Source organism: Chelonia mydas, chromosome 1 (genome assembly GCF_015237465.2).
Source record: "Chelonia mydas isolate rCheMyd1 chromosome 1, rCheMyd1.pri.v2, whole genome shotgun sequence".
NCBI classification, from domain to species: Eukaryota; Metazoa; Chordata; order Testudines; family Cheloniidae; genus Chelonia; species Chelonia mydas.
The window spans coordinates 177,654,934-177,669,993 of record NC_057849.1 but is presented as its reverse complement, the minus strand read 5'-3'; the positions used below and the strand labels follow the sequence as shown (position 1 = coordinate 177,669,993).

Here is a 15,060-nt window from a genome sequence, read left to right as displayed (position 1 = left end):
TCTAGGGAGTGATAGTCAGATTATCCACATTCCTATGGATGAAACTTTGAATTCAGCCTGTTTGTATTATCTGGTTTAAGATTCTTTTTAAACAAGATTGGTCTTCAATTTATTCTCTTTAAATTGAAAACTACTTCAATTCAATACATCATTTTTCTGTCTAGGGGGAGTCTATATACAAAATGTGGAATTGAGCCACATGCTAATGATAGAAAGAGATTGGGGTGGAGGAACTATTGATATGATTTTAAATTAAAATGACTGTCATGAATTTGTGCTTGAAAGTAATGACAGTTGAATAAGATCCTCATGAGAGAAGAGAGGTTTTGTCTAGAGTATGACAGATTGTTGTATACTCCTTGAAGAGTTGTCTGATTGCTTTAAGTAAAGAATTTTCTGTGTATTCCCCATCTAGCTTTCTAGATATAATTTCTATGTCCAAGATTCCTTCTTTGACGGGACCCTTTAACTCCTGCCGACCAAAAATAAAATTGTACCTATACATATGCCTTACATCTGGATGGCTGGTTACCCAGCAGCTCTGCTTTTTTGGTGCTAATATAAGTTGTGATACCCCAAATAGTGCTACTGGGACCAGCCTGTTAGGCTGCCAGTGTCCTCTATTCTTTGTTTCACACAGTTCAGGGTGACAGAAACACTGCTGCCAGACAAGAGTACAGTGTAGAATTAGGTAGTGGTTGGATGATTAAGGTTTCCTTCAGTCTTTCATTTAAAGTGAAAATTAAATGATTTGGGTAATAATGAAAGCAAATAGTAATAACCAAAATTACACCACACACTTCAGGTGAAACATTGATTTTTCTGGAAGGCTACAAATAAATCCATTAGTAGTTTCAGGTGTAGGAAAGCATCAGACTTCTCTGTGAAATTTTAGGGCTGATATCTAATGTATTGCTCCACTCCAACTAACAAATGAGTTTTTACCCTTCAAACTTGAGTTGCCTGTAAATCTAAACACAGTGGTATGCATAGGCTATTAGTTTAAAAATGTGAACAAAGTTAGTATTCATCACTAATATTTCTATTTATGCCACTGAAGTAGACAAATAAGTTATGTCAAATTTTTATGTTTAAAAATTCTGGCACTTAAAACTGTAGACATTAGCTTGAGAGAGAATGGTGGTAGTTTGGCTGGCAAAGCTCAAAGCCTCGTAGAAACATGGTCCTTGATCTCATAGACTTCAGAACATCATGCTGTCAGGAACTTACCAGAGACTGCCCTGCACATCTCAGCACAGGTGAGCAGCCGTAAATGCCATGTGCCTGACCAAATTAGGAGAGCTGTTGGACTCCCCTCCTGCACACTGCCTTAACTGCTTGGGAAGGGAGAACTACTTCCCTGGACCTCATTGGTCTTATTCACCTTATAGAAGGTATCCACGTGGGGAGAGCCCAGAAGTGTAGAAAATCTTGTGACTAGTGTAGAAACTCTTTTGTTAACCAATTTAACACTTTCAGGGTTCCTTACATTTGTCTTTAAATAAAAATATCCACACACAGACTTTCTCTCAAGTCTGCTACAGAAAATACCAAATGGAAGACACAAGAGTGTGTTTAAAAACAAAGTGAAAAATCCTCATGCAAAGTCCTCGATCACTTTATCCCATTTAACCATATACCATGCACCTGGATCTTCTGAACTGGGGCAACTTTCTCCTAGAGTAGATCAAATGTAGCAAAAAGGCATTTGCAATTTTTTTGCAACTGAAATGCAACTTATTTTGGTTATTTTTTTGAATGTGGCAAAATGTGTGCTCACACTGCAAAAGTTGTGCTCTAAATACTCCTACAGCTTGTTTGAAAATCTTTTATTCACACAATAGTTTTTAAAAAATTACAAATGTTTATAGATATGTCGTAACTGAAGGGTTGGAAATTTCTTCTGTTTATAAAGTGGGGGCCATCCCTTCAGAAACAATAATATGTGATGAAAGTGACCAGTTATGTGGTGCATTCAATAAATGATGCATTCACAAGCTTGAATTACATTTTAAGGGAGAGAACAAAGCTGATCAGAATTTCAATCCGTGTTTTTGATTCTCCATTCCTTGGGCTCTTGCATTGAAGTGGTAGAGGGAATTATCCCATTGGATTCAAGGTAAGGAATCTGGGATTGAGTTTTATGAGCATATCCTAATTGTTAGAGCTGGTTGACTGGATTATTTAGTTTACATACATCCAAGTAATCTTTTAAAAAAAAAAAAAAAAAAAAAAGTAAAAGCTAATCAGTGCTAGCTCTCATCTCACTAAAAATAGTGTAGCTATGGCAGTGAAAGTTGTGGGAAGGGCTAGCCGCCCTGAGTAAATTTCTGTGGTCGCTGATGAGCACGTACTTGGGGAGGCTAACCTGTTGCGCTCCCATGGCTACGCTCTCTTTTTAGCACGCTAGCTCATTCAGAATTAGCATTGGGTATCTCTCCTTAAGATGGGAGTCACACCTTCAGCTCGGAAACTACCAGCATTACATTAAAGTGTAATTGTATGCTCTGCACATGTAGACTTTGTATAGCAGTAATGTTTGGAGCTTGAGATCTGATCCTTTTTTTTAAATAGGAAGCTTTCTTAGGGTGGAAAATGTAAAGAACCACTTAAAGCAAAATAATGATGCAATGTATTCTTTATTCAAGGAAGTTTCTGGGATGCCAGCTCTTTGTTGCCCTATTGCCCAAGGAGGAGGTGGATTTGATTATCGGCTGGCCATGGCAATTCCAGATAAATGGATACAGGTGAGAAAACAATATTCACTTTTGTATTTTCCACTATTGTGTTTATATAAATAAACCTTCTAAATACTACAGGTAACTTTGTTCTGTCGCATCCATTAGTTTGAAGTTTTAGTGGTTCCCTCCGCTCCCCCTTCCCTCTATCCCCCAGCCTATAAAAATCTTCATAGTCTCTAACCAGGACTCCAGAGGTTGGACTGGGAGTCATGCCACCATTATGGCTCAGGCCTTTCCCTTTAACAAGCTGGGGCTCTTGGTGTGAGGTTGGTGGGTGGTCTTTGTGTTCTGGTTGATTTTATTTTTCTTTGGACTATATGGTGAGCATAGACGGTTTCGTTGGATTTAAGTTGTATCCAAAAAGCCTATCTCTCGCAACAGCTCTTTTTATCTCTGAACATTGAAATAAACATTTGTATATAATAATCCTATATTTATGTACAAGGTATGATAATGAAATGAGCCCTCTGTAAGTTGAATGTAGCAATTTTTATCTAACACAAACTTAAAAAGTAAATAAAAAACAACAAAAAACGTATACATGCGCACAAGAACATGCTGTGCCACACACCAACAACTACTACGATGTTTATAAAAAAGAATAAAAAACTGTAAATGTGCTTAAAGACCAATAATGCATTAAACAAACTCCAACAGTTCATATAAAAAAGGGATTTAAATAACCTCCTTAATACGAGAATCACAAGAAAAGGAATAAAACAATAAACAATCTCATAAGGCTGGCAGACCCTTCAGAAAATTGGTCTTTCAATTAGACATAAGATTAGAAGCAAATCCCTAATGATACCATTATCATCTGAAAGCAATAAAGCAATAAATATTTCATATGAGCATTAATGGCTTCAATAAGAGAAGCGAGTAACTTAAAGAAAAATAAAATGTGACTTTCATTGTCCTTAGTATCTTTACTCACAAAACTGTGTGGCGGGGAGGAGGTGGTGTTCTGAAAATCACAGCAGTAGACCACATTAGGTGTGTGGGATTTTTTTTTCCTCCATTGAAAGTCATGTTACCAACAGGCCCCAGCTGATGTTCATGAAGTTGTCTAAGTATATACTTCGAGTAGCAAGTAACAGCCAGTGCTAATGAGGGCTGGTTAGGGCTTTCTTTCCATCAGCTTTCTTGAGCTGGTTTTGGGTAGGAAATGATGGATGGTCCCTAGAGCAGTAAGAAGCAAACCAGCCTCTTGGAGACAAAGAAGCGGTTTGACTTTTCAATAAGGTACCTTTTGGTGCCTTTATATCGCGTATGAGAACATTGATATTTGAATTGAACAAGTGCTGCTGACAATTGAACAAGTGATAGGTCTTTTTTAAATTACTGCTTGTTTCCTTTCCTAACTCCTTTGGAAGGACAACAACATCTGTTTTTTCATAAAGCAGAAATAGTCTTTCCAAAAAATAAGCTAATAGGATATATGTTGTGTATGCTTCTGTTATGCCAAACCCAGTTTATTGAGTATTTTCTTATAATTAGTGACTTTGGAGTAATGATATCTATCTTCTCATTGTTGTGTGATCAAACTATTTACCATGGAACAGCAGGTTAGTCTGTGTTCATATCTGTGTTAATTTATACTTCATTGACTGCATGCCAGGTGGCTGCTGCAATGTTTTTTAACTACATAATGTAATGTTAAACTCCCCGGTTATATTACTGACACTTTTTTATATAACATTTTAATTGATATTCTTCAGAAATAATTTTCTTTTTTAAGGTTAAACTACAACAAAAACAGTCAATGGAGGCTTATGAAGTATTGCATGGCAAAGAGGAGAGAGGGCTTCAACACTAAAATTACTCCATGTAGTTGAGTGTTAAAATGGTGCCAAGTATCCCTTAATGTTTTATAAAGCAGAAAAGAGATCAGTTTAAATAATGTTGACATGCTATGGTTATTAATCAAAAGTTGGCAGTTGATATGGCAAAAAACATGAAACATGGGTTTAGAAATTCTAAAGAGTATTAAAGTGAGTTCAGAAAGGAATCCTATTTGGGAGATCAAATAGGGGAAGCACATTTCTCCAAGTTTTTTTTTAGATTAGGAGTGACTAAGAATAATAATACCATTTTACTATTTAGGGAAAACTTCAAATCCCCAAATGCCATGGAAAAAATATATAATGCAATTTAGTTGAAACAAAAGTAATGTTTGAATTACCTTTAACAGATAATTAAAGAGTTGAAAGATGAAGACTGGAATATGGGCAATATAGTGTACACGCTGACAAACAGGCGGTGTGAAGAGAAATACATTGCATATGCAGAGAGCCATGATCAGGTACTGTAATAAATATTTTGATTAAAAACTGTGTGGAGGAACAAATTTGTAGACTTTACATAGGTCAGTGCTCAAAACTGAATACCATAGTCAAGATTTTTTTCTGTGCCCAGTGCCATTTGGGACAGTTTTATAAAGGGGGCGTGACTTTCAGAGGGTGAGTGCTCAGCACTCTCTGAAAATTCTGGCCTCGTTAAGGCAAATCCAGTGGAACACCAAAAAATTGTGACAATCTTGGCCTTTTTTTTTTTTTTTTAAATACGGTTTACCACCTGGAGTCCTCCTCTTAACCTAATTCACACAAACAATGCTCAGGTGAGTATCCCATTGTCTTCAAGGGGAAGAATCACCAGTGTAAGAGCTGCAGGACCAGGTGCTAATTTAATTTCTAGTTAATCATTCTTTAACAATTTTATTTGGGGTTGGGGAGTGAAAGAGGAAGAGGCAACATATTAAGTCTGAAAACATCAAAGCACCGAAGTCCTGTAAATAGAAGTCCCACAGCAACTGTACATCAGCTTACCTGCATGTATGTAATAGTCTCTAATACTGCATATGCTGTTTAAATGTATGCTTTATGTATGCTGAATACAATGTAAGTTAAGATAAGATTGCTTTGGGAGTCATTTTTGAACGTTCTGATTTTGTGTGTATTTAAGTTTTCGATGATGATAATCTTCAGCCTTTTGGCTTTTTAACTTCCATGTATTCGCATGGTCAAATCCAGTTAAACCTGTTTAAATGTGATTGGGTCGCTCTAGACTGTACAGCCCAGAGTACAGCAAATGTTTTATTTTTATATTTGTATCCAGTGAGAACATTCCAAAATGGCCAGCCATATACCCTCTACAGCCACCATAAATGAAGGTTCACCTTTTTGTAGGACACGTTGGAGTCTTTCATCCATCAAACATATCTCTTAAAATTGTTTTGTTAATGGAAGCAAATTTTTAGACTTTGAAAGAGGCTTTATCTAGGCTATATATAATTTGAAAGCCGCCTTTTAAGTATTTGATTAGTTTCCTCAGTTGAAAAACATAAGAATTTTTGTCATACAGGGTCACACCAATTTTCTATCTAGCTCAATATTGGGTCTCCCAACAGTGGCCAGTATCAGAGTTGAAGGGGGTGTTGGAGTGATTCATCCCTGTCTTCTCCTTCTGGCTTCCTGCATTTAGGGGCACTCCGAGCATGGGGTTACATCCATGACTGTCTTGGCTCATATCCACTGAAGGACCTATCTTTGATGAACTTGTCTAGTTCTTGTTTGAACCCAGTTATGTTTTTGGCCTTCACAACATCCCATGGCAACAAGTTCCACATGTTAATTGTGTGGTGTGTGCAAAAGTACTTCCTCTTGTTTGCAGTAAACTTGCCATCTATTAATTTCATCAGATGACCCTGGGATTTTGTATTGTGGAAAAAGATAAGTAACATTGCCCTATTTACTTTCTCCACATCTTTTGTGATTTTATAGTCCTCTATAATATCCCTCTTTAATCATCTCCTTTGTAGGTTAAGCAGCCCTGATCTTTTTCATCTCTCCTCATATGGAAACTGTTTCATACTCTTGATTATCTTTGTTTCTCTTTTGTAAACCTTTTCCAGTTTCACTATATCCTTTTTCACCCAGAAGTCCCCATCTTATTGGCTTGCTTGTTGCTTTTCCCCTGTCTAAATCCAGCTGATGCTCTTTACACAGGGCTTCTCACTGTGCTTTGAACATTGGGGTCCTGATCTTGACTGGGACTGTGGATTCTACTGCAAAAAACATATTATTTTGTGATTATTCATTCCCTTGGAAGTTGGATTCCCATCTGGATTTCTGATGTGGAAAAATGGCTGCCTAATGTAGATCACTAAATATTGTTCTCCCCCCTCCCCCTTTTTTTCTCCATATTTTGGACTGGACCCTGCCTGTTAATTTTATTGTCTCATATAGCAAAGTATTTTGTTTTGAACATTATAGTTAATCGTACACAATTTGGACTGGAAAAGAACCCGATCGCTTTTATTCTTCTGCAAAGTTCTGTCTTCTACAGTATATTTTTGAGTTAACTATGGACAGTGATGCAAATGAAGTAACCAGTTTGTTTAGACAGACTCTCTTTCCCTGATAAACTGAAACCCCGTAATGTTTTTTGTGGGTTGTTTTCTTTTTGTGGGGCTTTTTCTTTATTTTTTTAATATCTTATACAGCTATGTTAGACTTTAGGCTTCAGTGTTTTTGTTGTCAGTCTTTAAAAACCATAACTGGATGGCTGACATTTTTTTAAAAAAATCCGTTTTTACTGAGAAAATTAAGATAAGCTTTTCCTTTTATTATTTTTGTTTGAACTTATTTACTGGGAAAATGGCTTGCTTTCCAACGTGGCGTCTACTACCCAACCTATTGTATAAAGGAGAAAATGAAAGTTCAAAATAGAGTATAAAATGGGAATTGGACTGATTCAACCCAAATTATAGGTATTTGTGAACACACAAAATAGAATATTTGCATCAATCCTTGGATGTGCAGTTTAAACATGTACTAAAATAAACCTGGTTAGTCAGCATTTATAGGACATTGTTTTTATACAGGAATAGGCATTAGCAAGGTTCTTTTACAATAAATTAAGTAATCTTTCCTTCAACGGATTCACTGATATTCTTGTTCCAGCTAAGCTATTTTCTAGAATAAGAGTCAGTGCTTGATGGAAGGAATACCCTATTCTCTGCTATCTATGCATAAAGATTTAGTGTACCAGTAACAAGCTATGGAGGCAACAGCTTTGGGGGTATCTGAAACACATGCTTTCTATAAAACTAGCCATTTTTCATCGGCCATGAAACAGCTGCTTGATCTGGTGGACACAGCAAGTGATCTTCCTATGCTTATGTTCTGTCATCAAATCACTTTGTGTGAAATCCTGGTTCCACTGAAAAAAATGGCAAAACTGCACTGACTTCAGTGGGGCCAGAATTTCCCCCTTTGTGACTTGGGTCAAAGCACTTAATTTTTGCATGTGTCCATTTCCAGAGCTGTAAAATGGGGATAATGCTATAGTTATGTAATGCATATGTTACAAGTGTATTGTAAATCTTGAGAAATATTTACACAACACAGCATTTCAATGGATTTTTGAATTTTCAAAATAATATTATGGCTGCTTTTTCATTTCTGTTCTACGTACAGGTATCCAAAAGACTTCTGTGGTTGTTCTGTACACTGAGAGAAAGGAAGCCCTAACCACAGAATTGACTAACACTTAACTACTGTACTTCTGCCATAGAGTATCAAGTTAATTTTGCTGAGTACCATGTCTCTCTTACAGCCGTTCTGTCAAATACAGCGCTTGTGGGAGGGGAAAAAAGAAAATTGTAGCTTATAAAACACAATACATGCAAAAATTAACTGAAACCTAGTTCTCTGAAACACTCATTTAACAAGTACTATATAAATACACGGACTATTCATTTTGATTTCCTTCTTACCCTTAACTACATTTTGTTCTATTATACAATCTGAGTTTGTATGGCAGTCAATTCTTTTTGTGTGAGGGGATGATTTCCTTTGTCTAGGCTACTAAAATGGATAAGGGATTTAAAGTACTGTAATCAGAATTGTATTTAAATCATCTTTACATAAAAATGCATCGTCTGGTATCTATAAACAAGATGATTATTTTGATAATTCAGATTTCCATTTTTGAGTACCTACTTAACAACACAATTAAGTTTATAAATGGCTTAAATGTTGGAATTGATACTGGACCAATAAATCAAGCGAATGTGTAAGCCTGTTTGAAAAATCTACTTGAAAGGCCTTCCAAAATAAGTCAAATGGAAATCTTCAGTTAAACAGACAAAACATTTGCAGTATTTACTACTATAGATTAAGGGGTAACTGAACTAGGCTGCTTTGAAGAGAAGTAATAGCTTCATGCAATTGCTGATTTCAGATAGATAGAATTGGAAGCCTAATTTTTCTCTCTGGGCTGAAATCCTAAAAACACAATTGTATATCTTTAGCTGTGTGTACACAAAGCATTCACATTGTTCACTAAAGAATCCTTAAATTGGAAGCCTTGTTAATATCCCTTTTGAATGTTGTTCCAGATACTTTATTAAGTAATCTTTATCTCCTGTCTTGTTTTCTCTGAGGCTCCTAAAATGTAACTCTTGTAGTGTATTATAGTTAATCCAATGTACTTGTCACTTGATCTAGAACACACATTATATTAAGAATCTCTTTTGGCACACTGAGGATTCTCCTCTCCACCCTCTCATCCCCATTCCTTTATTACTCCAGGCCCTTGTTGGTGATAAGACGTTGGCATTTCGGCTGATGGATGCAGAGATGTATACAAATATGAGTGTGCTTTCACCTCTGACTCCGGTTATTGATCGTGGAATACAGCTTCATAAAATGATTCGCCTCATTACTCATGCACTTGGAGGAGAGGGCTATCTCAACTTCATGGGTAAGTGATCTTGGCTAAAAGTCTCCATTTTCTTTTGTCATGTAGGCTTTGTGATGAAGTAAAATGACCTGGCAACATCCTGCAATTGCAGTATTTATCACAGTGTTGCAGATTTCAGCTTAAATATTTTTACATAGTTGACTTTTTTTAATCTGGTTTCAAAATGTAATATTCTCTTTTAAGATGTAGTGTAATCTACAACAGGAAAATTTAAATGGAGTCATTCTAGGATTTAAAAAAATAATTGAATCTCAAAAAGTGTTAACTAGTTGAAGTTACATTTACTTAAAATACCATTAGTATAGCAGCTCTATATACTAGCAAAGAGGAGAGAATAGAAGTTGATAAAGTACAGGTAGGAGCTGAAGAGAAAGTCACATGAAAAGAGTCTTATGCAGTTACATTCCATGAAGGCATACAACTAAATATTTTCAAAATTTTATAAGGACTTATACGCAAATACAAGAAGTTTAAATACTAAGATGTGTTAACTTAAGTGCCTGGTATTAAATGAGGATATTGATCTGCTAAGCATCACAGAAACTTGGTGGAATGATGATCAATGGCACATAGTAATATCAGGGTACGATATATATGAATATGACAATATAGATTGCACTGGTGAGGGAATGGCAGAGTACATGATAAAAAAGCAGAGAGTCAAATATAGTAAAAATCTTAAATAAATCAAACGGTATCTCGAATCTCTATGGATAGAAATTCCATGCTTGAATAATAAGAGTATAGTAGTGGGAATATACTGCTGACTACCTGACGAGCATGGTGATGGTGACTCTGTTATACTCTGGAAGATTAGAAAGGCTAAAAAAACAGAAAACCCAATAATAATGAGGCATTTCAGCTTTCCCCATATTGACTGGGTACATGCCACCTGAGGATGGGATGCAAAGATAAAAATTCTAGACACCATTAATGACTGCTTCTTGGAGCAACTAGTCCTGGAACCCACAAGGAGAGAGGCAATTCTTGATTTAGTGTAATTAAATTTAAACATCCTTGTAAAGGAGACATACCACGTAAACCCACCCACAACAGTAGCATTTATTTTTAAAAAGGGGAGCTATACCAAAACAAGCAGGCTAGTTAACAGAAAGTAACAGGAACGGTCACAAGAATGAAATGCCTCCAAACTGTGTATAAACTTTTTAAGAACACCATAATAGAAGCTCATACTAAATATATACTCCAAATTAAAAAAACAAAAACAGCAAGAGAACCCTCCCCTCTGCTCCCCTGCCCCCTCCCCCCCAAGCCACCCTGACTAAACAGAGTAAAAGAGATGATCAAAGGCAAAAAGTCATCTTTTTTAAAACTGGAAGTCAAATCCTTCTGTGGACAATAGAAAGAAGCATAAGCCCTGGCAAGTCAAGTGTAAAAGTATAATTAGGCAGACCAAAAAAGAATTGGAAGAGCAACTGGTAAAAGACACACAAATAAACAGCAACAATGTTTTTAAGTACATCAGAACCAGGAGGCCTGCCAAACCATCAGTGGGGCCATGATGATCAAAGCGCCAAAGGAGCACTTAAAGAAGTCAAGGCCGTTGTGGAGCATGAATGAATTCTTTGCATAAGTCTTGACTGCAGCAGATGTGCGGGAGATTGCCTCATCACAGCTATTTTTTTTTATTTTTTTTAGGTGACAAATATGAGTAATCGTACCAGATTGAGGTGTCAGTAGAGGGTTTGGAACACATTCATAAATTAAACAATAATGAGTCATCAGAACCAGATAGACTCATTGACTTTGAGGTCAGAATGGAGCATCATGAACATCTAGTCTGACCTCCTACACATTGCAAGCCACAAAACTTCACCCGCCCACTCCTGTAATAGACCCCTAACCTCTGGCTAAGTTACTGAATTCCTCAAATAATGATTTAAAGACTTCAGGTCACAAAATCTAAAACCTCCCAGGGCCTCTGCCAATCTGATCCAGGAAAAAATTCCTTCCCAACCCCAAATATGGCAATCAGTTAGACCCTGAGCATGCAGGCAAAACCCACCAGCCTAATATCTAGGAAAGAATTCTCTGTAGTAACTCAGAAACTTCCTCATCTAGTGTCCTATCACTGGCTGTTGGAGATATTTGCTGTTAACAGTTGTGGATCAGTTATGTCCCACTGTAGGCATCATACAGTCCCTTCCTTAAATTTGTCAAGCTCAGTCTTGAAGCCAGTTAGACTTTTTGCTCTGCTGTACACTGCTCTCCTTGGAAGGCTGTTACAAAACTTCACTCCTTTGATAGTTAGAAACCTTCGCCTATCACTAAAATCAGCCTCTGTACCATCTAACTGAAGGATAGCTAATGTAACGCTGATTGATTGATTTTTATTTATTTTTAAATGTTCCAGAGGCAATCCTGGCAATTACAGGCTGGTAAGCCTAACTTCAGTACCAGACAAACTGGTTGAAACTATAATAAAGAACAATGATCAGACACACCTAAATGAACATGGTGTTTTGAGGAAGAGTCAACATTGCTTTAGTAAAGGGAAATCATGGCTCACCAATTTATTAGAATTTGTAGCAGGGTCAACAAACATATGTGATCCAATGTGTATAGTGTACTTGGACTTTCAGAAAGCCTTTGACAAGGTCCCATGCCAAAAGTTCTCAAGCAAAGGATGCAGTTGTGGGATAGGAAGGACAGTCCTCTCAGAAATCATTAACTGTTTAAAAGATAGGAAACAAAAGGTAGGAATAAATGTTCAGTTTTCACAATGGAAAGTGGTAAATAGCAGGATCCTCCAAGGATCTGTACTAGGATCAGTGTTCCCCAACTTATTCATAAATGATCTGGAAAATAGGATAAGCAGTGAGGTGGCAAATTTGCAGACAATGCAAAATTTTACTCAATAGTAAAGTCCAAGCTGACTGTGTAGAGTTACAAAAGGATCTCTCAAAACTGGGTGACGGGGCAATAAAATGGCAGATGAAGTTTAGTGTTAACTGCAAGTAATGCACATTGGAAAATGTAACCCCAAGTATACATACAAAATGTGGTAAAATTAGCAGTTACCACTCAACAAAGATATCCTAGAGTCACTGTGTATAGTTCTCTGAAAACATCTGCTCAGTGTGCAATGGCAGTCAAAAAAGCTAACTATGGTAGGAACCACTAAGGAATGTATAGATAAGACGACAGAAAATATCATAATGCTACTTCATAAATCCATGCTACACCCACATCTTGAATACTGTATGCAGTTGTGGTCATCCCATTTCTAAAAAGATGCATTAGAATTGGAAAAGGTACAGAAAGGGTCTAAAAGCTAAAGATTAGGGGTATGGAACAGTGTCCATATAAGAAGAGATTAAAAAGACTAGGCTGTTCCACTTAAAAAAGAGATGATTAAGGGGGGATATGACCGAGGTCTATAAAATCATGAATGGTGTGGAGAAAGTGAATAGGCAAGTATTAGCCTTTCACATAACACAAGAACCAGGTGTCACCCAATGACAGCAGGTTTCAAAAAACATAAGGAAGTACTTCTTCACACAATGCACAGTTAACCCATGGCATTCGTTGTGCCAGGGAATGTTGTGAAGGACAAAAAAATGACTGAGTTCAATAAAGAATTAGGCAAGTTCAGGGAGGATAGGTCCCTCAGTGGCTATTAGCCAAGATGGTGCGGGACACAACTTCATGCCCTGGTTGTCCATAAGCTTCTTACTGCCAGAGGCTAGGACTGGACGATCAGACTGATCACTTAATGATTTCCTTGTTCTGTCCATTCCCTCTGAAACCTCTGATATTGACTGCTGCAGAAGACAAGATACTCAACTGGATGGACCAATGGTTTGACCCAGTATGGCCATTCTCACGCTCTTATGAAGTTTATACACTATATCAAATGTATCACAGATAATGTGAAATAATTGTTGAATGTTTAATTAGCTTTTTATTCAGCTTGAACAACATTGTTTTCAGTAAAATGCAGCAATATTTCTTCTGACAATGCAGAAAAATGAAGGTAATAAATATTTATGCAAAGTATAGGCAGGAATCAAAATATAAATAAGTTAGATCAGCTGGTTCTTTCACAATACTAAGTACGCTATCTAAGGAGGGATGTTTTGGAAAATGTTTCTACTAAATTACAGATGTCACTGCCACGTATTGGCATGGTAAGGTTAGAAAAACTGCAAGAACTCGACACTGCATGTCAAATTTAGAATGTCAGTGCAGGCTGATTGAGAGTTTAATACTGTGTATGCTTGTAGTGTGAATGAAATTTTTCAGTAAATGTAATATTTGATAAAATGTATTGTATGTAAAGGGAGAAAAGTTTGCAATAGATAATGGAAGGGAACACACAAGTCCAGAGTGCCTTCTATCTACTATGTTTAAAATAATTGTCATGCTGTCTATTCAAGCAAATAAAATAACAAGAAGTAGCTGTGGTTTTAGATTTTTTTGTTTTTTATTTTTGTTTAAATTTATAAAAGTGCCATGAGTGTCAGGGAAAGCAGCCTCCTAGAACGAGTACTGAGGAGGAGAATGAGCAGTGGGAGTCTTCTAGTATGATGGGGGAAGAAGTTGAAGTTCTCTCCTTGTATTTCTTGTGATTTCTCCAACAATACTGAAATGCTTACATACATCATATCTGAAGCAGGACTCTTAAGATTTCTACTTTGGGCCTCATAGCCACAATGACTTAACTCCTGAAACAAAGGTTGTGGAGTCAGCAGTTTAAGGCTCAGCTAAGTGTCAAGGGCACCAAAACTACCTGCGTGTTCACTAGGGTATTGACTTCAGAGTATAGAAACCCTTTCACAATCTCAGGCGATATCTCCTGTCACAGCTGATCAGTGCACCTGGGCTATGTTTTTCTAATGGTGAGAAGCTAAGTCTAGCTTTGCTCCAAGCTCCCCTCAGGACTACCTTAATTTCTGTTTGACGGTCTAAACAAAGAACTACAGCACCCGTCAGACCAGTGTTTTGGACTTCAGAGCACTTTGTTTGACAGTCCAACACCACAGTTGTTGAGAGAAACAGCACTTCCTATGGGATGTATCTGAAGGCTGTGACCTAAAGATATTGCTAGTCTTTCACTAAGTCCAATTTAGCAGCTTTCTCCAAGAGGTTTTATATGACTTCTCAGATTGAATACCCATTCATCCATATCCTAGATATCAATAAGCGGCCAGTGTTTCTGTACATTGGTAGTTAAGTTATCAATGTCTATTTTTGCCTTGTTTTTCATGTTTCTGGATATCCAATTATCATTTGCAAGCACTCTCCTTTCTCTCCCTGTGTTCCCTACTGCTTAAATCCCAATTCATGTGCATTGACACATGAAAACTTGAATGAGAATAGAACAATTGTGTAAGGTCTCTAAATTGGTCTCTTCATAATACAAACCCTCAGGAACATTCCTCCTTTTTGTATCCTGTTTTTCAGCTCTGTCTACAGCTTTGCAAGTAATCACTGAGGCTTTAGGCACCCATCTGGCTCTTCTAAAGGCTTGTCTTAGAAAGGAAAAATAGTTGCATATGCTTATTCTGGCTGAATGTGAGCATGACAATCC

General features: G+C 37.0%; 1 protein-coding gene across 6 annotated transcripts in view; it reads left to right on the top strand.

The window, feature by feature from the left end:
* Positions 1-15,060, top strand: part of GBE1 (1,4-alpha-glucan branching enzyme 1) — a 272,537-nt gene that overhangs the window by 177,721 nt on the left and 79,756 nt on the right. For 3 of the 6 annotated variants that reach the window (XM_043538391.1, XM_043538390.1, XM_043538393.1), the window contains 4 exons: positions 1,200-1,259; positions 2,649-2,747; positions 4,933-5,043; positions 9,335-9,506. In XM_043538391.1, coding sequence (XP_043394326.1) covers positions 1,200-1,259; positions 2,649-2,747; positions 4,933-5,043; positions 9,335-9,506 — 442 coding nt within the window. Of the gene's footprint in view, positions 1-1,199; positions 1,260-2,648; positions 2,748-4,932; positions 5,044-9,334; positions 9,507-13,297; positions 13,922-15,060 lie in introns of those variants that run through there. The other 3 variants (XM_043538392.1, XM_037906067.2, XM_037906053.2) reach the window with 3 other exon arrangements.